At 57.8% G+C, this 27,321-nt stretch overlaps 1 protein-coding gene across 1 annotated transcript in view; it reads right to left on the bottom strand.

Moving 5' to 3' along the window:
- Positions 1-27,321, bottom strand: part of WWC2 (WW and C2 domain containing 2) — a 68,567-nt gene that overhangs the window by 21,361 nt on the left and 19,885 nt on the right. The window contains exons 4-15 of the mRNA XM_012724798.1: positions 27,079-27,158; positions 19,575-19,704; positions 17,464-17,610; positions 16,378-16,451; positions 11,933-12,175; positions 10,207-10,296; positions 8,626-9,233; positions 5,797-5,926; positions 5,130-5,210; positions 4,959-5,045; positions 3,406-3,598; positions 1,738-1,902 (exon numbers count right to left, since the gene is read on the bottom strand). Coding sequence (XP_012580252.1) covers positions 1,738-1,902; positions 3,406-3,598; positions 4,959-5,045; positions 5,130-5,210; positions 5,797-5,926; positions 8,626-9,233; positions 10,207-10,296; positions 11,933-12,175; positions 16,378-16,451; positions 17,464-17,610; positions 19,575-19,704; positions 27,079-27,158 — 2,028 coding nt within the window. The remainder of the gene's footprint in view (positions 1-1,737; positions 1,903-3,405; positions 3,599-4,958; positions 5,046-5,129; positions 5,211-5,796; positions 5,927-8,625; positions 9,234-10,206; positions 10,297-11,932; positions 12,176-16,377; positions 16,452-17,463; positions 17,611-19,574; positions 19,705-27,078; positions 27,159-27,321) is intronic.

Here is a 27,321-nt window from a genome sequence, read left to right as displayed (position 1 = left end):
CAATCTGGCAATTTCCCAAAACGGTAAACACAGTTACTGCATGGCCTAGCAATTCTGCTCCTCGGCGTGTTCCCAAGGGAATCAGAAACGTATGTCATCCACTCAAACTCTTGTATGTTCGGAGCAACATGTCAACAGCAGTCAAAAAGAAAAACTGGCCCAAATGCCCATCAGCTGGTAGCAGATAAACAACATGGTATAGCCACACCACGGGATATTTTACTTGGGAATGAGGGATTAACACGTGCTACAATACGGACACGCTTCGACAAGATTGTGCTCAGGGAGAGACCCTGGTCGCAGAAGAACAGCTGCTGTGTGTGTCATTCCATTTACACGAAATGTCCATAATAAGCAATTTTTTAAATACAAAAAGATTAGCGATTGTTGGGGAGAAAGGGCATGACTGCTGGTGGATATAGGGTTTCTTCTGGGGGTGATGACAACATAGTCAGATTGGGGTAACAAAGACCACAGACAAAGCTCTGTGAGTATGCTCAAGACCGTATTTCAAGCAGAGTAATTCAAATGCAAACTGGGTTTCAAGTGGGCAAAACGTATGGTATGTGAATTTTACGGCAATAAAGCTATTAAAAAGCAGAGTATGGCGATTTGGTGATGGGATGCCCACGGGTATTACAACTGGGATGGAAAAAGGCACAAAATGATATAAAAATAAACTATTATATTAAAAAAAAAAAAAGGCAGAGTACAGGGCCCTCCCTGCTGGCGCAGAGGGTTGGAGCGCTGCACTGGGAAGCTGAGCCAAGCTGTGGCGGCCTCAGTGCGAGTTCGATCCCCGCCCTGGAGCTGACCCACAGGGCGCGGCAGCCCTCTCCTGACCGCCCGCTGCTCCCTGTACAGCGGGCTCCCTGTGCAGTGTAGTTTGTCGATCTGCCTGTTCTGCTCCCCGCTGCCTCTGATGAATCCTCTTGCTGCCCCTGTGCCTCTGGCCTGTACCCCAGTTCTGTGTGCATAAATAAATAAATAAAATCTTTATTAAACAAGAAAAAGCCGAGTACGACCATTATACAAACAAACTTAGAGGCAGAAACCATATTTGCCCTCACGGATGGCTTCCTTGGTGGCAACTGGGAGCTGGCCGTGTCACGGGAGCTTTGCCAACACGCCTGTGTACCTCTCACCCCTGCCTGACGTCCGCAACAGCTTCCCGCGCCTCGCGGGCGACCACAAGCCTCTGCTGCTAATTCTTCTGGCTTTTGCTTCGTGAGCACTTTCCTCATATTCACCTCAACTGAGCCTGAGTCACTCACCGCCTCAGAGGCCACATCACTGGGGAAGGGCTCCCCAAACACCCTCTAGACAACTGCTGTCAGAGCCGAAGACGACGACTGGTTGAAATGAGCTTTTTACTAGAAAACATTTACGGGTGTTGGTGTGACAGATGGAAAACGACGGCACTGGGGTCTCAATGGTTTCACATCTGTGGACGGACCTCCAACGTGAGGCCTGCGATGGGATCAAGACGGGAACACAGTGGATGCAACTTTAAAGGTTAAAATCAGGTCTCATGGCCACTGGGGTCAAAGAAGCGTCCGCGTCAGTTTATTTTCACGGAAGGAAGAGTGAGCGGAGACGAGCGAAGCCAAAGACCTTCGCTTCTGCTAGGAAGCCGGGAGGAGAGTAACGACGGAGCGTGAGAGACAGCCCAGAGGTGTCACTGCACTTTCGACTCATTCGATTCCTTTTAACGACTTTTCTCTCGTTTCGACTCACCAGGTCTATGGACTCGACCAGCGGCTGGCCGGGTGGGAAGGCGGCGTCTTCGCTGTCGTCCTCAGCCTTCGTACCTGGCATTTGCTTGGAAGGAAGCAGGTTGTACCAGAGAGTGAAAGCTTCACTGGAAAACGGCAAGCCTGCCAGGCTGATCTGGGTCCCGGCCTGTGTGCAGCGAAAGAAAAGGGGCAAAGGGGAAGAGAATAGGAAAGCTTGAGATTCGCATTTGCTCCCTCTGACATAATCAAGAAAATTGTGCAAGCTGCTTTTGGCCAAAAACAACACAACACTCACAGTACAAGCATTGGTGGATTTTTTACAAAACCTGGCGATGTCTTGAGTTTCTGAAACATGAGAAACACTCCCCAATGGAAAAGCCAGCCCTGGGGTGACTCTGTCAGACACTATTTTGCCAGTGACCTGGGGGCACGGTGTTTTCTAAGTGTGGGGTCTTGCTTTTAGGTGGAAAGTCAAAAAATAAAAATATGAATGAGTAATAAGCATAAACCATAACATTTCTTGTAACACACCTAAGAGTGAGGACTACTCACAAAATTAAAAAAAAACCATTTTTCCCTAAAAATTTTTAAACAAACAAAAATCTCCACTCTGGTTCTTAATGAACCAGAGAGTAATATTTTTCTTTGGATAAGTTAGTAGGATGTCAACAAAGTCCAAGACCTTCCCATTCCGCTACATGGCGTTTCAGCCAGGATCTAGATGAAGCTGGCTCGTCTCTGCAGGCTTCCCAGGAGAGATTTCCTGACTTCAGCGCCCTTCCCCGCCCCCCCGCCAGCCCGCGGCCTCTGCGCCTCTCCCTCTATTGTTGGACAATATTCCCCAGCGTGTTTTCATATGAAGAAAAAGAAAACTTTGTAAGAAATCAACGGCTCTTTTCAGCTGCACTCGGGTGACTGTGCTGTCTCACGCTGCTGGGGACCACACGGAGGCCCCACCTGGGGCTCACGCCCCGGCGCGTGCTGCATTCGGACGCCGTAGACCGGTGGCTCTCTGGTCACTGAGCGTGGAGGCGTGTTAGACTCACTGTGAAGTTCTGCTCTCCGGCGTTTAAATATCGTCAGAGCTACACTTATGTCTTCCAAGCGGGGCTGGGAAGAATGAGTGGGCCGTAGGGACGATACTCACTATCTTGCTTAGCGTCAATGGGCAGTGAATTATGTATGGCAGCCTTTGATACCTGGTTCCACAATTCATTAATCTGTGGGGCTCCAGACCCATGAAGTCTCTCAATAGTTCTTTATCTGAAAACAGTGGACAATCCTGCCCGTCTCATTAAGACTGCCATGGGGCTAAGTGCTAAGTGGAACAACATGAACAAAACAGTGAGCCCAAGACTCAGGCTGGGGATGACAAATGAAATCCCAGTGACAGCTACACCAGAGGTCCAAGTTCTTCTTTGACCAAAGGGTAGAGATGGAAAATAAATTTAACAGAAAACCAAAACTAAGCAGGAGATTTCAAAGGTCGGGAATAAGGGAATGAACACCAGAAATCACTACTTCAATAAAATAAAGAACGGCGCCCACTGGATGCACCCGAGGCTTTGGGGAGACTGTAGTGGCACCGGGGCTGGCAGACTGCAGCCCAACCAGTTATTCTCAGCGCATCCACGCAAGAGCCGCTGGACACGACCACGAAGAAGCCTACCAGGCACTCCTCTCTTCGGTGCTTACTGACAGAACACAGGTCCACTCTCAGGGTCTTCTGCTGCAGGGCTGTTTGGGAAATGGCGGCTCGGAACACATCATTGAATAAAATGGCTTCTGTGGCTGGATGGACTTTAGTTCGAAACAGGCAGCTGACATCGGTTGAAGAGGGAAGCAGAGCGACCCTGAAATATCTGCAAAGCACACACAAGATAAAATGCATTTCGGACGGACACTAGTGACCCTGGACTCACAGGGGGTTGGAAGTTATGAGCAACAGCGAGACTCGTGGAGTGAGGGGGCTCATCGGCCGCCTACACCCTGTGGCATCTCTGCGCCTGGCGGGGCAGAGGCTGTGGCCGGAGCCCACCTGCGGACGGCACCCTGGGCACGCTGGGGCCCAAGCTGCCACTCAGCACGGGCGGGGGCAGCAGAGGTGTGTGAGAGGACAGTGGCGAGGGGGGCGGCCACGGGGAAGGCGAACTCAACCCTGCACCTGTCTCGGGACACCGGGGCCCGTCCTGGCGGTTTCCAAGCCAGGGCAGGGAGGAGCACTGAGTGGGTACGGCCCACGCGTCCCCAAGAGTGCTCATCCTGAACATGGGACGAGAGACCCCGACGCGCAGGTCCCAGGAGTGGGTACCTCATCCTACTGGAGGGGGAGAAAAGCCAAGCAGCATCGTGTTGTGAAACTTTACACCAGAGGGTGAGGAACAGCTCCAGAGTGCCACAGCCCAGCGGCTCTGGCATGTGTCTTAGGAGCCTTGTGCTTTGGAAAACTCACCGAAGAGTTAATAGAAAAATAGGAACCTGAGAAACTACTTTTCAAGTGAGTTTTCTCAGCACTCAAAATTCTTGGCAACAGCGGAAGGCCTTTTCTTTAGACCCCAGAAAGAGAGCACCCCCGACACCCTGTCCCCAGCTGTGCTCGGCTCCAAGGATTGAAAACTGCCCATTCAACTGCCGAATGGAGCGTGTCACGCAACTCTGGTATTTTACGTCAACACGAACTGTGAAGACGCAGCTTGAGAAGGCTCGTGGACTGAAGACTCAGCACGCGGAATCTTCTCTCTCTTCATGAAAAAGCAACAGAGGGGAGCTTCTGGGCGCTCTGGGAAGGACGGAGGCGTTCCTGCCTCCCCTGACTTCAGTCTTACTCTGAATGTTTGCAGATTAAGAATCAAAGCCACAGGGTAGGCGCTTCTCCCCCGCTGCCGTGGGACCTCACGGTTGGGCTGACGGGTGAAATACCAGGTCAGGGGATTCCTCCAACCGGGCAGAAGTCACCATTAGGCCGTTACGAAAATCAAAATTACATTTTAAAATAAAGTCAGGTTCCAATACAGCACACGACCGAATTTCTGGCTGAAAAGGGTGATGCGTCTTGGTTCTTGTTCTCAAGAACGAGTCGGCAGAATAACCCAATTTGCCTTTCTCCCAGTCTCCCTTCCTCTCGGTCTTTATGCTGGCCAAGACACGGTCGGCCCTGCCGATTAACTGAGTGAACTGCCTGGCGACGGTGTAAAATGACCACGTACGCCTGATTTTACTTACACTTTTGAAGTGTGAGGTATCAAGAAGGCATGAAGATTTCGGAGCTGTGCTAGAATCACCATGAAGCTCGACCGTTTTGCATCATATCTGTCAGAGGAGATGTTGATGAGGTGAGGGAAAAGCGGTGCAGGCGGGCCCAGGACCGCCTGCTGTCCACGCCCAACCTCTCACCTGAGTCCGATTTGCACCTGGGCGGTCTCCAGGACGGCAGCCTCCTCGTCGCCATAGGTAGCATCTTCAGCTTCGCTGGGCCTGGGGGCGGGGGACAGCGGGCGCAGGGGGTTCATCAGTAGGGACACTGGTTGCCATGGTGACTGCTGCCCATGGCGATGCTGAATGGAAACCTGAATCTATAGTGCTCCCTTCCCACCCACCACCCCAGAGGGATGGAGCCCGGGAGAGAAAGCTGACCAAGACTTTTAAGTCTTCCTTCCCCTCATCAAGAGAAGTCCACTTCTGGGCAGGCAGGGGAACAACTCTGTGCTGGGCATCGCTGAGCCTCGACAGCACCCTGCACCCTGGAGCACTCTCTAGGCCCCCGGAAACGTACTTGAGCAGCTCTGTGCACACACAGGCGCCAGCCAGGCCGGTTCTCACGAATGCCCAGGTTAAGCCTCAGAGAGGGTCGCGCGTCTTTGAACCACTGACCCGCACAGCTTTCTCGGGCTGGAGGCGTGTTTTTACGGTGCTGACGTTATTTCAGGGACACCACCTTTTTCACACCCACAGACTTTATCGCCACAGGAAAAGGAGGAGGGTGGACGACAGCAGTGGCCTCTCAGCACGGAACCCGCCTGGCCAGGAGGAGGTACGGCAGCAGAGCACCCCAACTCCTTACTGTTTGATGAAAGCCTCGTAGACACCGCTGTCCCCAGCCACAGACTCGTCAGACACGGCTGCCGACACGCAGGCGGTTTTCTCCCCCAGCAGGTGGATCACTCTTCTTTTCAGTAATGATTTTTCTGTGTCTAAGGAAGGGAAGCGAGCGCCAATTAGGGCTTCTGACTGGCAGAAGTTCAGGGTACAAAACACTCATACAGGGTCTGGCGACGAGAAAATTAAATTAAATTCCCCCCAAGAAGCAGGGATGCCACTGCCCAGCGCCCCGAGGGGTGGGGTGACTCAGGCCGGTGACCTGTCACTTCCCGGACACCATCTACTTGGTCTTTGCTTGCGGGAGAACATGGCTGTTCTTTGTCCTGAAGATATTTTGAGGGGAGGGCCCTCCGCACGTCCCCTCCCTGGCCTCCCTTGGGATGCTGGTGGGGGTGCGGGGCACCCTGCCCCTCGGTAGTTCGCTCTGTTCCTAACAGACCCTCCAGGGCAGGAGGCTCATGGCCCCTCTGTCTCCCCACCTTCTCTGCTGTGACACTATGGAGGTTAAAGGGAAAACAAGTCTTGGACGTACAGAATTTCTTAGCAGTGAATACCACGGAAAACAACCTCGTACTACTGAACCTTCAGCACCAACTACCAGCGAGCCCTTATCTCTCGCTCATGTGCACCTGCAGCACCCCACGGTGAACAGGGGCATTTGCTTGGTGCCGCGTTCCCAGGTCCTCTTTCCTCCTGCCAGGGCCAGCGCAGACCCACTGGGATTGGTGACCTATCGGGCCCCGTCTGAGGCATGGCTTTATATCTGGTTAAGATGATCAGGTTTTAAGGCTTCGGGTTACAGGTGGGCTGGCTGCATGGCCCCTCTCATTTCTGGCAGTGGGAGTGCGTCCTCTTGGGGATGAAGTGCCCGCCTCACTCGCCCCCAGGGAAGGGGGGATGAAGGTGATGGCTTTACTTATTGATGACCCCCAGGAAAAGCCACAGCCGCCAAAATGAACTGACAGCGACAGAGACCGGTTGTGGAAGGACTTGGGAGTTAGCCACCTTGGTTTCTGTCCTCCAGCGAGAATCGGTGCTGGGGAGCGACGTGAGCGGAAGGGAGACTTCAGCACCAGGGGAGCGGACAGCGCCCCCGCCAGGCCGCGCCGCGGATCACACAGCCCCTCCGGCGCGGTGACCGGAAGCGGTCTTGGGGTTTTCACTCACGACCTGAATTTTATTTACCAGCACGGGTCTCGGATATACTTGGAAACATCTTCCCTCCGGGTGACCTTCACAGCCGTTTCTCACACGATGCTCATTTTCATGGTCAGGGGCCTCTTCGTGGGCTCGGGGAGGCCCCGCGCAGGCGCGGCCGTCCCGGGCGTGGAGGGGCGAGGCCAGGGGCACTGCGCGCGCCGACTGGCCCCCCACGCGAGGGAGTGTTGGGAAGTGGTCCCCGGAGAGCACTCCAAACGCACGAAGAGCCAAACAAACAGCTTCGAAAAGCTCGAGAACGGCGAGCGCGCGCCCCGAGCCCACAGGACACCGCGCCCCGGTGGGCGCCTCCCCGCGCGGGCGCTGTGTGCCCGCGTCCGCGCTGCCCTCACCCCTGGCTGGGGTCCACTGCCAGGCGACAGGGGCCTGGCTGGGTGCCCAGTGCCAGGCGTGACGATGCCGCGGACGTCCAGCCCCCGGCCCCACGAGGCCCGTCCTGGACGGACAGTCCCGCCACACGGGCGACGCGCCCCCCTGCACCAGGCGGCCAGTCGGGGGGCAACCAAAGTGTGGGGGCGGCTCCGCGCGACGCCCCGCAACCCCCGCAGGTGTCTGCCCGCCGGGGCCATCTCTGCACCTTTTTTAGGTAGTTGGTTCGTGCAATAAAACATTTCTTGCAGTTCTGTGCCTGCCAGGCCGGAGCGCACAGACCGTACAGCGGCTCCCGGACCCGCCCTCGCCTGCCCCTCCCCGCCTCCCTCCCTCTGCGCCCCCACTTCTCCAGGCTGGGGGGTTTCAGCCTTCAGCTCTGAGTCAGACTTATTTCGTCAAACATCGGAACTGGCCAATCAATGAATACTTAGAATTCCTGAGGATAAACACCTGCGCCCCTCCCCCCCACACGTGAAGTCACTTCTAACGCGCCCCCGGCTGCTGGGGACAAAGCCGCCAGCCGACCTGGGCAGGGCCCGGGACCAGCCCCGCCGCCTCCACCTCCCTCTTCATTTCCAGCACCGACGCCCCTCCCACCACCCCTGTGGCCAGCTGCCCCCGGGGGGCACCACCCTCCTTTCTGTACGACCTCATATATTACACGTTTCTGCCTTGCAAAGGAAAACAGTTGTAAAACTATTGAATCTTCCCCATTCCGTGCCTGGGCCGGGTCCTCTCCGCGGGCCGCAACCAGCAAGCCGGCCAGCAGGTGGCAGCGCTCGCCCACGCCCGGCTGCGGCTGGCGCAGATGGCGCCCGCGGGGGCAGAGCTGTGTTTACACGCGATTCCCCCACGATCTCAACACTGAACCCTGGCGCGAATTAGCCGGCATCCTAATTGCCTGGGCTTGAGCCTGTCTGAGGCCAACTTTTCCAAGCGGGTCCCCTTCTTTACCTCGCAATTTCAGAACCAGCACTACCTGCACGGATGAAGCCGGTTCTTGCACACGCTCGCTGGCAGCCGTGCCACAGAGGTTCCGGACCAGAGAGCAGGTGCTGGGTGGCCACACTCCCCGCGGGGAGGCGGCGTCCAGGCACAGGCTGGGTGCCGAGACCACCCGCGGCGCCGAGAGCAGGCCGGCACCCCGACCCCCAGCATCCCTTTCGTGCCAGCGGGAGCGCGGACTCGAGGCGCCACTCACCCGCAGCTCCTCCGTACAACGGCTCCCTGGCACCTCCGGAGTCCTCCAGCAGCGGCCGGGCCGCGCTGCCCGCCTCCGAGTCCAGCGGGGCCTGGCTGTCGCCCAGGCCCATGTCCGCAAAGTGGCCGCTCAACTCACAGTCCTCGAAGTCGGCAGCGAGCTGGTGGAGGGGGGCGTCGTGGGCAGACATGGGGAACGAGCCCTCCAGAACCAAGGGCGAGCCGGGCGGGGACAGCGAGGACAGGGAGGACCGGGAGGACAGGGAGGTCACCGACTTGGGGGCCTCGGTGGGCGGCGGCGTGTGGCCGGCGGCCGTGGCCACCCCACTGGAGCCACTCTGGCCGGGCTGGCCGGGGGACTTGGCCACCTCGTTCTCGTGGATGGTGGTGATGGGGCCGGAGGGCGCGTAGCCCCCCTTGTCCTGCAGCAGGAAGTCCAGCTTGTACTGGTAGTCTGCGTCCAGCTGGTCCGCCGGGCTGGCGTAGTAGAGCTCGCTGGAGCTGAGGGAGTTGAGGGAGCCCCGGCTGGAGGTGTTGAGGGAGCCCCGGCTGGAGGCCAGCGAGCCCAGGCTGCTGCCGGACGACACGGACAGGGTGCTGGCGGAGAGGCTGCGGGAAACACAGGCTGAGGCGGCGCCCACGTGGGGGCGCCGAGCACCGCCCGCCGCCCCCTGGGGGCAGGAGCCCCGACAGGGACCGGCCGAGGGGCCAGGCCCAGGAGCCCCTCGCTCCCCATTCTGCGTTTACCCACCAGGGTGTCCGGCAGGCCGGCTGGCCAGGTGTTCTTCAAAGAGGGATTTGGGCCCTCCCTGGTGGCGCGGGGGGGTTAAAGCGCAGCCCTGCTGCAGGCCGGCCACAGCCGCTCCTCTGTGAGTTCCACCCCCACCAGGAGCTGACCCCCAGGGCGAGGCAGAGCTCCCCTGACCCGCCCGCTGCTCCCCTCAGCAGTGCACTTCCTCGCTCTGCCTGTCCTGCTCCCCGCTCTGTCTCTGGTGAAGCCTCTCACTGCCTCTGCACCACTTCTGGCCTGTACCCCAGTTCAGCTCAGTTATTTATGCATAAATAAATCTCAAAAAAAAAAAAAAAAGCCATCTACTGCTAGAAATCACGGCTCTTGTGCAAAAGTTAAAAAAAATAATCAAATACTGGCGGGCAAATCTACCTGCCGACAGTGGCAAACAGTGGAGCAACTTAGAGCAGGGCTCGGGTGTAAACTGTGTGACATTATCCTGCTTCAAGAAAAAAGTCCTGCTGTAGAAAAAGGCAAGCTAGCCAGGAGGGGACCCCAAGCGCTCCCCTCCTCTTCGCTGTGCCGAGCAGCAGTGACCCCCCACTCTTTAAGCCAACCCCCCAGCCCCTGACGCCTAAACCGTACCTTCCTCCCACAACATACCCCAAGCGCATTTCAGGTACGACCTTGGGGTTCGTGGAAAATCTGTGCAGCGCTAAATGCGGTCACCCCGGTCTTAAATGTACGAGTCTCACTCTTTTATTTAACCTTAAAGACGTGAAACTGAAAAGTGATCAAAGATGAACTAGACCGCACCCCGATCACTGCCCCTCCAGACTCAAATGGGGTTACCTCTTAAGTTGTGAATGCAAATAAGTAGTTAATTTAGTAGTTTCTTCAAGTTTCTGTAGTAACTCTTTTCTTCGCTCTTCTAATTTCAACCTAGAAAAATCACAGGTGAATTTGTTTTCAAGGGATTATGACAAGGCATGAAAACTGGCAGGGAGGGAAAGATTCCTGTTTCGCAAGCACCAGGCACGAGGAGAGGGTCCCAGATGCACTCGGGAGAGAGGAAACAGCAACAGGGAGGCAGCCAGCCCCGAGCCACACGAGGAGACCGAGGGGAGGTCAAACCTCCGGCCTGCCAAGCACTTAAGACATGTTGGGTCGTCCAGAATTTTCTTAGAAGCGTCTAAGACACCTCTACATCCTTTGATTCGCGTCACTAAAACCTTCGGTAGCAATAATAGCCAGCAAAGGTCATCGAAGTGCCCAACGCGGGGAAGGGCGGCTCCAGGAGAGTCTTCGGAGTAGTTTAGCGACTACAGACGTCAGCCACAGCGCCGCTGCGGGCTAGTAACTTGGGGCTTCCCTATTCTAGCACAAACGGCGAAAGCAGTTCCCGTCCCTGCCTGAGGCGCACCTCACCGCCGGCCCCGGGTCATCACCAGAGCCTCCGCCACATTCAGCGGCGCACGTGTGGGTGATCTAAAAGAACCCAAGTCTGCTGGAACGGCGCGGCTGGGGAGCCACGTTCACGGAGACCCGGCGCCCTGGGCCCTGGGGGACTCCCACGGGGCTCGAGCCCCAGCTAGAGGCGCCGCGCAGGGTGGGCAGCAGAGTGGGGTCCAGGAGCCTCGTGGCCGGGCTGCTTGGGCGGCCAGTTCTTGTCGTCTTGTCAGCGGTCACCCAGGCCTGGGGTGCGGCTGCCTGAGGTCACCAGCGGGGCTCCAGGAGCCCGGCGGCCAGCGACCCCAGCCACGGCCCCCAGGGGTGGGGGGGGCCCCCTGTATGGAGACCCCGAGACCCCTGCCTCCAGGGACCGAGTCCGTGCTGGGTTTGTCGGCCTCGGTCTTAGGCGGGCCAGCAGCACGCGCTCACGGACCGGGAGCACGGAGGCACGCGGCACCTGGTGGCGACCTCACAGGCCGACACGTCCTTGACCCGCGGGTCGGAGGTGCTCGGCAGAGGACTCGGCCCCTGATTTTTAATCTCGCAAATGGAAACCAAAACTCAGCAAGGAAAAAAATTTAAACCAAGTTCGTTTGGCGGGGGCGGGGGGCCCCCAAAGTCCGGAGGGAGGCCCTTGGGTTTTAACCCCGGGTTTGGGGGGGGGGGGATTTTCCTTGGAGTCAGCGGAGGCTCCGGCGCTTCGCAGGGGCCCCAGAGGGCCCGGCGCTGGCCCCCACTAGCCAGGGCTCCAGTCGGGGGCGAGTCTGCCCGCGGCGCAGCTCCTACAGGCACGTGCTCTCCGCGCCCCCTCCCCAGAGCTGCGACCTCCGCGGGTCCGGCAACCGCTGTCACCAGAGGGCTAGCGACCGAGCAGCCAGAGGCGCTGCGACCTGGCGAGTCAGGACAGCTGGCACGCGGGGCTCCGGTGCCTCCCGGCTCCCGGCAGGAGACCAGAGTGCCCGCGGCCCCGGGGCGCCCGCCGCCCTCCCTTGGTTACTCAGCGCTGCCACGCACTCCCGGCCCCGGGCCCGGGGGCTGAGGCGATGCCAGCTCAGCCCCGTGAACGGAGGTGCCACGGCCAGGACGGCGCATGCGGGGGCCGCTGGCCGGCCCCTGGGGGACGCACCTCTCGGCCAGCGCTGGGCTGGGCGCACCCCTGACGGGCAGCAGCTCCTCCTCCAGCCGCCGCCTCGCGGCCTCCAGGCGCTGCAGCTCGTCGGGAGAGCGTTTCTGCGGCGTGACAAACTGGAGTTCCTTCAGCAGCTCTTCCTTCTCGTGAATCAGCATCAGCTTCTCCTTCTCGACGTCCAGCGTCCCGGGCCAGGCCTCGCCGTCCAGTTTCGACAGTTCGATTTTCAGGTTGGCCATGCTGGGACAGAGACGAGGGCGCTGTGCACACAGGCGCGGGGCAGGGGAGACGCCCCCGCGCTCCTCCTCTCCTTCAGAAGGAGCTGGACCCCCGCCCTGCACAAGGCCAGCCCCTCCCGGCCCTGAGGGCCAGTCCTGCCTACGTGGGGCGAGGCAGGGGAACCTGGGCCCCCCACTAAAACGAAACAAGCCACTGAGGTAAGTGGCCCTGAAATGGCTGTTAGCTTTGGTACAGATTTTGCTCCTCGGTGAAGATGCTGTCCGCGAGTAAACTGGGAGCCCCCGGGAAAACTGGGCGCCAGGACCTCTGCCAGGGGGGAAGGGAGAGGAGAGAGCCGGGGCTGTTCTAACCCAGCCTCCGCCGAGTGAGGTCGACAGGGGCCGCCGTGGCCGAGGGGCAGCCTGGCTTGCCGCACCGGGCCTCACAGGCGGCAGCCGTTCTCCCCGAGGTCAGGGCCTCGGAGGCGCCCACACACCCGCTGAGCTGACACCGGGGACCCCCCAGCACGGCGGCTGAGGGCGCCAAGGCCAGAGCACAGGTGCCTATGCGGGATTGAGAGGAGCTGGATGGGGGGCGCGGGGGGCGAGGTCACCGGAGTTCACCTGGCCCCGATTTCAGACCCTCACCCCAGCTCCGCCAGGATACCCCGACTGCGGGGCCAGGCGACCCTGCCCGCTCTGTGGGCCTGAGGACGCCCGCGGCCGAGAGCTTCCAGGCCAGGGAGGCGCCTTTTTCCTCTGTGGAGAAGGGAAGAGAACAGGCCAACAGGCGCGCCATCGGCAACGAAGGTGGAGGGAGTTCCACGCCCTGGGCCGCCAGCCTCTGGGGCTGGTCACACGCGGCAATCTCGGCTGAACGGCCACCTGACGCTGGCACGGCCGCCGAGGACTGGCGGCTTCTTTACTACCACCGCCTGCGCTCTGACAGGTGTAACATCAGCTGCTCCTCCGCTTTAACCACAAGACCATGAGCAAACGCCTCAATGTGCTGGAAAATTAATCATCAACGTGCTAAATAAGCAAGATATTATTGGCTTCATTAGGCACATAAAACAAAGGCTGGAGGAGAAAACGGGTTTCAGAGAAACACAGCCCGCCCCTTCCCTGACTCGGAACTGAGGACGGGGCCTCTCGGACACGCGCCGGCCCCGGAGAGCGGCCTTCCGCCAGCATCGCAGTCACTTCACGGGAAGCCCCAGGGTGTAAGAGGACGAGGAAAGAGCCGGCGTTGGGGGTCGGATGGAGCTAACGGGCGGGGCGTGGGGCGGAGCGCAGGCTTCCTGGGAAGGGGCGTCCGGGAACGAGCGGCCGGCCGGACGTCCTGGGAGGCCCCCGCTGCTGTGAAGCCCCAGCGGAAGGGACTGCGAGCGGCCGAAGCAGAGCCAGGCCCGGGGGCCCAGGCCCGCCGAGACCGGGCAGCGCCTGGCTCTCCAGGAGAGCGCGTCCTGGGTGAGGTTCACGGAGGACGCCGGGGTGGGGGTGCGCCACCCCCGGGGGGCCCGGCAGCGTCCACCGAGGAGCCACAGGCCAGCCGAGGGCCGAGGGCAGCCCACAGTCCTTGGTGGGGACAGGACAGTAGCCGAGGGGCCGAGGACCAGGCGTGCCCGGCTCTTCCTAACCCGCCTCACGGGATTCACCACTTAGAGACAGGTGTTGACACGGGCCACGGAAAACGTCCAGGGAACCCAGTGACGGGCTTGAGCTCAGAGGCCAGTGACTCGCGGGCAGAAGTTTAGGTTCTTTCAGTAAATCAAAGAACCAAGTAACAATGGCAACTGAGGTGACGGTGACAAAAATCGTCTCTGGGCAGGTCATGAGGTTACTTTGCCAAAACCAGGTGACCTCTGAGAACGGAGGCGGACTGCTTTTCCAGTCACCGCCGTCACCCTCAGGAGCGGACAGCCTCAGGCAGCTGCCCGCTGCTCTTCGGAGGCCCCGCGCCCAAGAGGCTTGAGGAGGGACGTGAGAGACGCCTCTGTCCCCCGATGGGCGATAACAAGGCCCCCCGGGACTTCCTGAATAAAAGGTCCATGGCAATTTCAAGGCACTCGAAAGGAAAACACAGAAATCAAATGTATCGGTCTGACTCTCAAAATAAGCACGGTGCTCCCCACGATGACAACAAGCTGGGTCTGACCCAGCACAAGGATGGGGGCGCTCAGGTCTCCTCAAGGAAGAGGGAACGGAGCCGGGCGGGCCTCTGCCACAGAGCACGCAAGAACATTAACCCCGGATGCGTTAAAGACTTAAAACCACAAGACGTCTGGAGGACAAGCTGGCAGAGCCCTCCGACGGAGATTCTGACAGCGACTGACTCTAACGCCAAAAGCAATGAAAACAACGAGGGAGATGACCTACAACTGCAGTTTCTACCCAAGCAAGGAAATTTCCACCCACAAAATAAATACAGAATTTTCTGGCTACAGGATACCGGAAAATATTTGCAAATCACCTATCTGATGAGGGTTTAGTATCTGTAATCTAGAAAGAACTCACCCAACTCAATGGAAGCAAGAACAAAATGAAATAACTTAAGACGTGGACAAAGGATCGGGAGAGACATTTCTCCAAGGGGACACCGGTGGCCAGCAGGCACAGGGACAATGCCAACATCACCGGTCAGCAAGGACACGCGAACCCGAAGCGCAGTGAGACGTCACCTCCCACCCCGGCTCCTGCCAGGAAGACCCACCCCTCACGCCCTCCCTGGGAACAGAAACTGGTTTGGCCGCTAAGGAAAAACTGAACGGAGGGTCCTCAAGATGTTAAAACTACATCTACCGTATTATTCAGCAATTCTCCCACGCCAGCTGGAGGGGTAGAAAGAGGAAGTGTAGCGCATGCAGTTCTGGCCACACAGGTGATGGGGGTCCCCACAGGCTTCACCAGACAGCCGAGGGGTGCAAGAGCCCCTATGTGTCAGTCTGTGATTACCTGCCATGACGTTTGCCCAGTGACAGGTATCTCAAAATGAACCCCAACATTAAGCAACACAGGACTGCATCTACAATGAGATATTATTCAGCCAGGAAAAAGGAACGACACCTTGCCATTTGCAGTAACACGGACCTCGAGGGCAGTCTGCTAATGAATCAGATAGAGGACGACAAATATCTAATGATCTCCCTTATACGTGGGAGCGGAACAAAAATCCACCCAGCTGGAGGAGTCAGAGAACACAGTAACTTGCCAGAGGTGGGGATGGGAGCAATAGCTGAAGGTGGTCAAAAGGTAAAAAGAAAAATGACTGCATATTTAAAAAAACACCACCACCACCAAGAACTCAAATGACTGGCTTCAAAAATGCTGATGTCATGAAATGAAGAGCCTCAGAACTACTCCAAATAAGGAAGCTAAGAGATATGCGTGAGCTTGGGGTTTTTGAAATGTTGCTGTAAAGGACGTTATTGGAACAATAGATAAGACCTCAGGTGGGCTGTAGATCAGGTAACAGGATTAGTTCAAATTTCCTGATTTTGACAAGTATTTTGTACAAAACAAAACCCGCAGGTATGCTAAAAGAATCATGGAGACAAGCTTATATACGTGAAGCAAGGACTCACACGTCACGGCCAGAGGGGGTGGATACGGTAAACGGGAAAGAGTGACTAAGTCCCTGAACCTCTGGGGGAGACCTGTCTCATTATTGCAGTAATCAGCTTTACAGCTAGCTCTTCCTCGCCAGCCGCCCCAACGGCTGTATCTGAAGAGAGGTGGCACAGGGTCGATAAGCATTTCTAAGATAAAGCGAAGAAACAGAATCTCCTTTCCTCCTTCCCGAAGGCAAGTCGGCTGGCAGAGACACCCAGCACCCCGGGGCATCAGCGCCTGGCCCCCCTCAGAGCAGAGGACACCCTCAAATCCGCTTACCCGAGAACTCCACAGCTATCGGCTGTGCCTGAGCTCAGGATCAAGTTTCTATCTGAGAAACCAATCTTCTCACTTTTAATTATAAGCATTGTCCCAGTGCAGAGCAGGAGATGGGGGCGAGTTTGTTCCCACACTTCTCATGACTGTCCTTGTACTGTAGGGTTAGGAGGAGGGGGAAAGGGAGCGAGCAGGGGGCATGCGGGGGACCCTACATTCCACCAAACCCAAGGGCGACCTTGGCCAGGTCGGGTGGGGAGCGCCCAGCAGGGGTCAGTGTAGGAGCAAAGACTGATTCTGGAACAGCAGCCCTGGCTGGGCGGCCCCTGCGGGTACCTTCTCTTGGCTTCTTCATATTGGAGGCTCAGTCTGACCTTTTCTGCTAAGTTTGATCTACTTCTCATGGCGATCTAGTGAAAAACAAAAGGGGAGAAGTCAATTACTCCACTAATGAATAAAGCGCAGTGCGCGTGTTTCAGGAAGCACAGGTAATGGGACACTCACAAAGAGGGCACTGAACTCCCGAGGAGGGCTTGAAAGGCAACAGCTAAAGTCTCAGTAGGGGCAAACGTTTCTTTCAAATTCCGGCTTGTCTGTTTTTCAAAGACTATAACATCCTTTCCCCTACACATTAAATTTGAGGTTAAAAAATAGATCAGGTAAATGTTTCTGGTATCTACAGGTTTATGAAGGCTGTACAGGTCAATAAAATTTATGAACTGGAACTAATTTCCTAGTCTCTATGAGCCAGAATTTCCACCATTTAGTTAGCTTTCAACTGCATACACTATGAACTAAATCACTTAAAAATTAATTTTTCAAACAGGTGAGCCCTACTGTTGATGTCTGCCTGCTTTACTTTCATAGCACAGAATTCAAAGGAGCAGAAGAGCCAATCTGGAATGTATTAAAAAGCAAGTATCTGCAAATGGCATCCCAAAAGGAAGAAGGCAGAGGCGCTCATCAGGTCCAAGTCACGTAAGATTATCTTGGCGCACCAGGCACACAGGCAAGTCAGAATCAGATACACAAAATCAAGCTTTTGGTTAGTTTTTAAAGGTATGCATCTCTGTGTTTCCAGTTAAGAGAAAAACATGTTTATTTAGTGTTTAATATTTATTTGAAAGGAACTAAATTCCAAAGACTCTAAACTTCCTAGGAAAAGCTTACACTTCCCTGTGTCTCTAGTCTTTCTATGCAGGGTGTCTCTGAGTACATTCGGTATCAGAACACCCGAACAAACCCTGATGTGCTTGGCGACCAGAGAAGATGGCTATGAGTTTTGAAACTGATCTTCTGGGTATAAAATCCTGAAAGTGCACAGTAGAATTCAGACCCACTCTCCTGTTCTCTCATGTCCACCTGACAGTTAAGGCCCAATGGCGGGCAGTGCCCGGGCAGCCTCCCAGGTGTGTCACTCACGTCTCCAGAGATGCTTGTCTGTGACCCGGCATCAAGGGTCTGTCTGGAGAGGGATAAGTGAGAGCTCGCTGGGCTGGATCTCAAGTCCGGTTCAGCTGGTCCAATGCTCTGATCCAAATGAAACCGCTCCTGCAGCTTGGCAAGACTCTGTTCAGGAAACACAAAGTCCTTCATAAAGCACAACATCTAGCAGTGCAAAGCTTCCCACCAGGCAGAATTAATGGCAAAAGTGAATCTCAGTGGAAAAAAACAGTTTTTACTTTATTTTAGTAGGTATGCGTCACTTTAAATTGTTGGGGGGGAAAAGAAAGAATAGAATGCAATTTTGCATATATACACAGGTGGAAGGATGCATGAAATACTGGGCAGGTAAGCTTTCCTTTTCCAAGGTGGCCCCGGAATGATTCCCTAGTGGATAATGGTCTCTTTACAGTTAATACATGTATTTCTTATTTTTAAATTTTCATGAAAAATAAGTTTCCCGAACTACCCACTTTTACAGAGGGGGAAGTTATGGAAACGTGCGATGCCTAGGAAGGAGGCTAGCTCACTTAAGCTGCCGCACAGAAACGTCCTTCCAAGAGAAGGGGGGGTTGCGTCATTTCACACACATCTGACTCAGCCCAAACTGGGATCAGTGACTAGGAAATGGGGACCCAGAAACTGCAGAACTGTTAGCTGATCTGACTGTGCGCTGGCAGGTCTGAGGTAAAATATTTATTCCTTACTGCGGATCATGGTCAAGAAGGTCCCTGACCTCCTCTGAAAGTCTCTTTCAGTCACTGTTTTGTAGACTGCAGTAACTGGTAAGGGCCCGAGTCCTTTAATTGAATCTGGCTTGTGTGTAAATCCAAAGTTTACCGGAAGACTCAAAAGCAAGCTAAAATTGTTAAGTTATAAGGTTCCAATGTGTATTTGTTCCCAGTCCCATTAACTTTTTTCAAAGAATCTATTACAGTTTAATGAGCCAATGAACAGATCACTGTAGTAGAAAAAATTCTACCCAAGGAAAGTTTTGCATGTGTTTTGTGTACAGTAAAACCACGTATTCTGGAGAAAAACTTGTCTGGGTCTGAGCCCCAGTCCTGCCATGAATCAGTGTGTAAGTTTACATAAGTCACGTATCTTTTCTGCACTGCAGTTTTGCCGTCTGTGAGGAAAGTGACTGTACGTGTCTTCAGGGTGGCCGTGAGCAGGAAAGGAGCTCTCTCGACAGGGCCTTTCCTCACCGGCACGTGCTGTTACAGCGCTGCCTGTTCTATTTGATCTCTTGCGCGTCGTTTCAAAATTCCCCAATTGTAAAATTATCTGGGTTCAAGAATATTTACCTAGTCACAATATTTACAATAGCATTTGAAGCTGACATGGCGCAGCAGAATATGGCATTCAGACACAGAGGTTCTGCCGAGAAGGCGAACACCAGCAGGGCTCTGCTGTGACCCCAAACACAGCCGGATTCCCTCCTCAGAAAGCAGAGAACCCCAACTCTCTGAAAGGGAGGGTTCTCAGTGCTTGTGGTGTGACTGGGCCGGAGGGCAGGGCTGAGGAGGCAAAGACATGCTTAAAAACACCTGACTGCCTGCTCAGGAGGGATAGTCAAATGAGCTGGGGCGCCTTGAAGGTGAGACCCAAAAGCTGAGGCTGGCACAGTGTGAGCAGGGTGTCTGCGGCCTGAGAGGCCTTCCCAAGGGAGCTGCAGACACCCTGCGTGCTCCACAGGAGTCCCTGCATCTCCCGGGCTGGGGAGATTTCTGAGCTCGCACGTCCCTAACTGATGGTAACTGACAACCCCGTGTGTCCTGGGCCTAGGACCCCCTGCTCCACCCCGCTCGCCGGGGCCCCCCTGCCGTCTTCGGTGAGCTCCCCGGGCTCTGGAATCCGCCCGTCTCAAGGGCCACGTAAAGCCTGGCAAAGTCTGGCTCCAAGTAAGTGCAGCAGAACCTGGGGACAATCCGGTTTTCTCCAAGGCAGGAGGCGGCGTCTGAGCCAACCACAAGCTCCCACAGGTCGAGTTCTGGGGGTGCGGTGGGGGGGTCTGTGATGAAGGGCCCCGGTTCCCGAGGGAGACCGCCTGCAGCGGCCGGGGCTGACTGCGACGCGCCTCCACAAACCTGCATCAGGTCTTGTTTCTCTTTTTCTCCTGAGCTAATGGCCTTTCTGATGGACTTCAGTTCGGTTAGAATGGCTTTGGCTTCACCGAGTTCGTAGCCGCTCTGGCCTCCGGACATTTTTTTATCAATCCTGTTAAAAGGGAAGACAAAATCAGAGAACCACAGCGTACAAAGCAGCGGGAGCTGGTCTCTGGGTTGTCTCAGCGCTAGTGCACCCCCACTGGGCTCTCGTGCCCCCGAAGCCCCCACGTCGCCCAGCGCCGCCTCCTCCTCGCTGCCCAGGGGACTGGGGCCGGCGCCCCAGGCCCCCGTCTCGGGGCTTTGGCCCGCCTGTCCGAGGGAACCACGTCGGCCGGACCCAGCTGCCCTTGCTCTCCACCCCGACAGGCGCAGGTCAGGCTTCTCTGATGGGACAGAAAGGCTGGAGACTGGCCGCCCTGGGGCCCCCTGCAGCCCCGCCACACGCAGCGGCAGCAGCGCCCCAGCCTGGGGCCAGCGCGCGGCTTCTTGGTCCACCAGGGGCAGCCGCAGTCGGCGGCTCCGGGGCTCCCTGACCGCCTCCCCCTTCACCCTGGTTAAAGTACTGATCCTGGTTTTAAGGGGGCTGGAGTCGAGCTACAACTCAGGTGCGGGGACAGCCGAGCTCCCCGTCAGCTAGGGCGGAGGGTGCCCCTGGTGTGCCGCCTGCCCAGCAGCTCGCGGGGCGCCTCCCGGCGGGGGCCGGTGCCACCCAGTGTTGGGGGCATCAGACCACCAGGTGCTCTCCTAGAAAAGGCCCAGGGCTTGTCCGCTGCCACTCCCCGGTCTCCCGGTCACCTGCCCTGCCAGGACTTGCGCGTGGGCGTGGGCGTGGGGGCTGTGCCCGGCGGGGTGTCGGCCGGCAGCCGCCAGGCCAGGTCGCATTCCGGGTCTTTCCCAGAGCGGCGGCACCTGCTGCACAGCAGGACGCTGGCCCGGGCTCACGGTTTAAAACGTGGAGTAATTTCTGTGCGCCTGAGCGCGAAGGGTGGAATCCGAAGCGACCAGACGGGGCCGCCTTAACCCACTTTCCCTAACACGGTTTACGGGGAGCGTATCCCCTCCAGTACGGCTGTCCTGAGTGTTTCATGCTGCGGAATGGGCAGGAAGAGCCCCAAGAACTCAAGGAGACAGATTTCACGATAATGTCGTTCGGAGAGAGGCGCAAGCGGCCCCGTCCCCGCGCGGAACACCCCGACTCTGCACAGAGGGCCCCGCGGGGCTGCGGGTTCTTCGCCAGTTGAAGACGCGGAGTCCGAGTCCACGCAAACTCAGTCCCTGAACCGCACGGACCCGACCTGACGCGACTATCCCCGTGACATTCAGGCTGACAAGAACGTCGGAAGTGTTTTGGCTGAGGGTGAATTCCACGTGTTCGGGAAGGGACTCATGCACGACGTTTTTGGCAGGCCGAAGTGACAGTGAATCTATCTAACAGCTTAGTTGAGACAACGCGTTTATTTTATTAAAAAAAAAAAAAAAATTCGGAGATTTCCCGGACCGGCTCGCGGTGTAAGTACCTCAAGCTGCGTCAACATGAACTTCCAGAGCCCAAGCAGTTTCTTCCTATGTGAGTAAAGCCTTCAGAATTTCATTGAAAACAGCTCTTTGATGCAGAAATAAACAGAGCATTTCAAACGGAAAGCGTATGATGAGCCGTTCTCAGATATAAACGCCCACACCTACGAACAGAAGCAGACTACTGAAACGGAAGCCTTGTCGCCCCACGGCCGGGCTGTCACGGGGTGAGGCAGAATGCAGTAAGGAGAAAGGCAAACACCAGCGGCTTTCCCAGACGTGGACCGCGGCAGGTAAGACGGTGCCAGTCACAAACCCTGGACGCCCGACTTTGGGGGGGAGGCTGCCAGCAAGGGCGGGCGGGGCGCAGGGGCCGAGGTGGGCCACGGCCCCTGTCGGCGGCCTGGGTGGTGGCACACCCAGCAAAGGGCGCGATCCGGTTCCTCTGACTCATACACAGCTGGTAGACCAATGCCACCTCCTTAAAAGTGAATTAAACACAGTAAAAAAGAGAGAAACTACCATAAAAAACAGAGTTAACAGCAGAACTAGTTTATGGCTGCTCACTTCAAACTAAATGACCACATCGTGGCAGAACAGAGAGGCTGGGGTCACCTTTTCCCCTGAAAACAACTATAAAAACAGTATCTGCTCAAAGGGAGACTCGGAGGCTCCCTGAAAATCCGGGGGCTCTGCCACGGAGGGCCTGGCTCTGAAGCGTGGGCCGCTGCGGGGCAAGTCGGGAGGACGAGAGGACAGCGTGGCCAGACAGCAGGCGGCAGGCTGGGCGGGCCGGCCAGCCGGGCCAGGGGCGGGCGCTGCGGATTTCCTTGGGGGGCTGTTCAGAAAAGGCGTGCCGTCACCCCAAACTGGGAGGTCGGGAGCACCAGGGCCAGCGGGCAAGGAAAACACCCCCCACACTCACGCCCCCCCACCCCCTCACCCCCCATGCTGCGTAAGTGATCACAGCCCCGGCAGGGCCGGGCGGGGCTCCCTCCCGGTCCCACCAGCAGAGAGCAGCTCTGGGAGATACAACCCGCCAGTGCCCTGGGCAGCAGCAGGCGGGGCTGCCCTGGTCCCTTGGGGGGGCCTTCCGGGGTTGGGGGTTCTTTTGGGGCCCTTCCTTGTTGGGCGGCGGCCCCCCCTTTTGGTTCGGTTGCACGCACACCTGTCTCCTGCCTGCCAGGCCCAGCTGAGTCCCGCGCGAGCGTGAGCTCTGTGGCCCTGAGCTGGCCCCTGGCCGGGTGCTGCAGCCCCATTCCACTTCCATGGCGGGGAAGGGAGCAGCAGGGAGGGGGCGGGAGTGGGGAGGCGGCGGTGACCTCACTCCCCAACAGAACTGAGATCAAGCGTTTAAGCCTCAGACACTCTTCCTGTGCCCACATCATGCCAAGGTAAACTAACGAGAGAAACAAACAAAACTGAGCCCGGAGCCTGCAACCGCACAAAGCAAATACAGCGACACACAGGCTTCGGGAGCGAGGGGCAGCTGAACACAAGATGGAAAAGCCACGAGAAAGACGACCTGGGACACGCACAGAGACACACACGTGGAGGACCGACGGGCGAAGAAGCTAGAAGAGCAACAGTGGAAATGTTAAATGAGCCCCTGAAAGGTCAGCCAAGGCAGACAGGCAAGTGCGAGGTGTCAGACAGGCCAGGGTCCCGGGGCCCCGGGCACAGCGGGTCAGAGCGTGGCACTGAGAAGCTGAAGTCGCTGCAGCGCAAGTCCGATGCCCGCCCCGAGGTGACCACATGGCGCGGCAGACCGCCCCCGGCCGCCCGCTGCTCCCCTCAGCGGTGCACTTCTTCCATCGGCCTGTTCTGCTCCCCGCTCTGTCTCTGGTGAAGCCTCTCACCGGCCCCGCACCTCTGGCCTGCACCCCAGTTCTGGATGCATAAATAAATAAATCTTTAAAAAGAAAAAAGAACAGAGTTCCTTGCCAAAACCTTGAAGGAGCAAAAGAACACAGAAGGGGACACTGGAGGAAATGAGGACAAATGTGGAAAGTGCTTTCAACAGCACTAAACTGTAGAAGAAATAATTCCAGAAATGAAAAACTCAAACGTACAAACCACCCAGTTAGAAAAGGAAAAACAAGACATAGGGAAAACGAGGAAGCACGAGGAAGAGCAGGCTCGAGTTAGAAGAAGAAACATAAAGACGCCAGGAGTGTGGGAAGGTGAAGAGAGGGGAGCAGAGACCCCATTCAGAGAAAGAGTAAGCCAGGCGTGATGTCTGAGATACACAGGGAGCACCGCATTTCTCAACATAAAATGGCCTCCGCCAAGACACGTCACTGTCAAGTCATCAAAAACTAAAGATAAAAATTTGCAGGACGCTTAGGAGAAAGAGCCTTTACCAGGGCACCCAGTAGGCTTTCTCATTCCCTGTCTCCAGGCAAGAAGGTGACAAGCTCCTGTCCTAGGCCACAAGAACTTCAGCCAAGCTCGCCCTGCCCTGCAAAGCCACCATCACACAGGAAGGCGGCCGCTCTTCCCGAGTACAGTGGACTTCGTCACCAGCGGGCCTGCGAGAAAGGATTCTGCAAGAAAACACCAAAACAAAACCCAAGTAAAATGACAACAACAGGACAAAACCAGACACCAGGCGAGAAAGCAGAAACAGCAAAGCGCTAAATGGGGGGGGGTGGACACGCAGAAGTGGCGTGAAACGCTGGCGGGCGGATGCCAGCTCCTAAGGACCGTTCTAGACATAGCGAGTCACACACGACCCCCACGGTAACCACTAGCAACAGTTTAGAACTTTTGAGGCACACGAAGAAACTGATAGAATCGGAGGGTTGGGGGAATGGGGGGGTGGGGGGTGGACATCGGGTGAACCGAAGAATAAACATCATCTCCGTGGCCCGACTGGATCCAGTGCAGTACCTGACAAGACCCCACACACTACTTACTTTCCAAGGAAACTGAGTCATTCTAAGATCTGAACGGACCCACGGAAGGCCCCAAGCGGCTACTCCTAACTCCACACACAGACACTCAAAGTGGATCCAAGATCTAGACCTAAGAACCCAAACCACAAACTACTTGAAAGGGGACACACTCCGGGACACCCCCCCCAGAGGACTGCCTGGACGCCCCGCCAGTGGCCGGAGGCAAAGGCCAACCTTGAGGATCAGGCCTGCCGAAAGGCTTCTGTGTCTTGGAGAAACCGCCCCGAGACAGAAAGGCAGCGAGGGCCAGGGGAGAAAGTGACTGCAGCTCACCGCTGACAGGGCTGATGGCCGAGCTGCGCAAGTGCCAAGCAATCCAGCAACTCCAGAAACAGACAACCCGGCCACAAGATGGGCAACGGGCCCCCTTACCGATTTTCCTGCAGATTTTTTTTAAGATTCATTTATGCACACAGAGCTGGGGTACAGGCCCGAGGCGCAGGGGCGGTGAGAGGCCTCCCCAGAGACAGAGAGGGGCGCCGGACAGGCCGGCTGACGAAGCCCACTGCTGAGGGGAGAGCGGGCGGGCCGGGCGGGATGGGACGCGCACCGAGGCGCTGTGGCCAGCTGCCCGAGCTGCGTCCTCACCCGCCGCGCCACCAGGGAGGGCCGTAATTACACACTTTTCTAAAGAAGCCACTGAGGTGGGCCTCGGACCGGGAGAGGGCTGCAGGGAGAGGACGCCGGCAGCAGCGAGGTGAGGTCGGGAGGACTGGGGACAGCGGCCCCCGCTCACCGCTGCCGGCAGTGCCGGGCGCAGCCTCTACAGAAACCGGCAAGGAAACTCCCCAAGGACGGAACAGTGACCCCGCAACGCCTCTGCTGGTGCTCGGCCCCCAAACACCAAAACGCGGCTTCTCACAGGCGAAGACGCGGCCGCCTGGGTCACAGCGGCACGGCCCACAGACCGGTGGGGCAGAAGGTCAAAACCCACGCGAAGGTCAAAACGCTCCACAGGTTTATTTCTGCAAAAACATTAACAGAGCGACGGAGAGCCCTGGACGGCGCCGCGCCGGCCCCCGTCCACGCGGGAGCAGCGTCCACCCCCCACTTCCCCCCACGCAGGTTTCTCCACCTCCGCGTTTCTCCTTTTCCTCTCCTGCCTCCACTCTCCTCCCGACCCTAACGGCCTAAAGTGGAAGAGGGCCTCACTGGCCGGCTCTGAAAGCCAGGCACGACCCTCGCTGCTCTGCAGTCTCCTTGCGCATCTTCAAGTGTTTTGGGTGGCGCCTGCGGTCACTACTTCGCCCCCGATCTCTGACTCTTCTGCAGGAAGGAGGCTGCCTTTGCAGGCTCTTTCCTGGAAAACACGAACGCGTGGAGCCGAGCTGGCACGGGCCCCTGGAGGAGTCTGTCTGTGCGCGCCCCCACCCCACCGCCGGCTCTGAGGGGGGCGGGGGGCGGCCGCGCCCCACTGCTTGGGCCAAAGTCAGGCTGGGGCCAGACTGAAAGAATAACGTGGAGGAGAAAAGGACACTCATTCACGAGCATCCAGTGCTGGGCCACGCACGCCAAAGCCCGGGTTAAATTACATTATAATTCTGGGTTTGACAGAAATAGTCCATTGTGCCGTGAGTCAGGGGACGGCTGCAAGGCCGGGGTGGGATTCTATTTAAATCTTGCCCTGGAAAACATTCTCTGCTACAACTTGCCGTAAAGCCCCTCTCCGGATCAGGGCTGGGGTTCCCTGGAAAGTGTGGTCTCGGGCTCAATTACGCCTCGGCGGCTAACGCCGAAGCAGCTCCAGCAGCGCCAGCCCCGCCCGGGGCGAGGTCCCGTCCCCTCCGGTCGGTCTGCTCGGCCCCCAGTGACGAGACCCGCTGCGGGAGGAGGCCCGCTGCGGGAGGGGGCCCGACTTTCTGCAACAAATGGCTATTGTTTTCCTGTGGAATGTTATTGACAGATTCTTAAACATGCCTTAGATTCCTATAAAAATGGCTTGCAAGCAAACTGCTTTAAAACAATACAGCATTGTTCCGCCCAGACAACAGACACAGCCAGCGCGGCCGGCCCTGGCCGTCCCAGGTGGCCGCGGGAGCCGTAACGCCCGCGCCTCAAACGAGGACTGGCCCTCCTCAAGGCCCCTGCCCCCTCGGCGGCCGAACTCCCAGTGTCGCCTGGGCCCGCGCGGGTCTGGGGGCAGCTCTGCCACCGGGGAGAACCCAGTCAGCCCCGAGAAGCGCCCGGGCTCTCACACGACACACCGGGGGCCAGAAAGGCAAGTTCCTAAGAGCCCCGCCGATTACTCTAGGCGGCCGGGCCTCAGGACCCCGGGGCTGGGCGACTGGTGGACAGCAGGTCACGGCCACCAAACCAGCGGCCGGCACCAGTCACCGACCGCGGCCTGGTGTGGGCCCCGGTGTCCCCGACACAAGTCGTCGCCCCGCACCAGGGCAACCCACCTGTGCGCGTCGTCAGACACACAGGCTCTGCGGGCTTCGTGCAGGACGCCGGCCAGCACGGAGCCCCCGGGGGACCCCACAGGCACTGCCCCCGCCCTGCCCCGGACAGGGACGCGCCTGGCGCCCTCTGAGAACTCCCCGGAGCAGAGGCTGCGGCGGGGGAGTGGTGAGAAGCGGGGAGTCTCCCTGGGCGTCAGGGCTTCCGGAGCCGGGGACAGGGCAGGGGCCCCCAGAGCCCGCCGGGGCCTGTGACGCGACGGGGCCTGCCGCCCGCGTTAGCGGGGACACAGCGGAGGCTGGACCCGAGGACGCTGCCCGGCCCGGGCTCTGCGGTGGGACTCGGGGAGCGCATGGGGCCGCGGGAGGGGGCCGGAGGCCGGGGGCCCGCCCAGGCCCCGTGCGGCGGCGGGGGCACTTTTGTGGGCGCCCCTCTGCCGTTTCCCCGGTCTTACCGCGCAGGCTGGAGGGGCCAGGAGACACAGCCGAGCTGCTCGTTGGGGTTCTCTGGCTCCCCAGTGACGAACAGAAACTCCCGCCCCTCCCAGAGTGCAGAGTCTCCCCACTCTCTGGGGGCTTTTCTCTGGCTCCGTCGGGGGGGCTGGTACTTACTGCTGCAGCGTCTCAAAGCCTTGCTCCTTATACAGCAGCTCCTGCTTCATCTGCGAGAGTTCCCTCTTGAGCTTTTTGACCTTGTGCGGAAAATCAATGCAAATATGAGTATTTGTGAGTGAGTGGCGGCCCCGCTCTGAATTCAACGCAATCCCTCCGCCAGCGCCCAACACAGCGCCCGCCCGCCGGATTCCCCCACCGGCTTCTCCCTGACACAAGCTGCGGGGGGCTGCGCCCCCACCC

This window comes from Condylura cristata, unplaced genomic scaffold (genome assembly GCF_000260355.1).
Source record: "Condylura cristata isolate star-nosed mole 26May11 unplaced genomic scaffold, ConCri1.0 scaffold00014, whole genome shotgun sequence".
In the NCBI taxonomy this organism is placed as follows: Eukaryota; Metazoa; Chordata; class Mammalia; order Eulipotyphla; family Talpidae; genus Condylura; species Condylura cristata.
The sequence above is the reverse complement of the archived record's forward strand: the minus strand, read 5'-3'. Positions and strand labels throughout refer to the sequence as shown.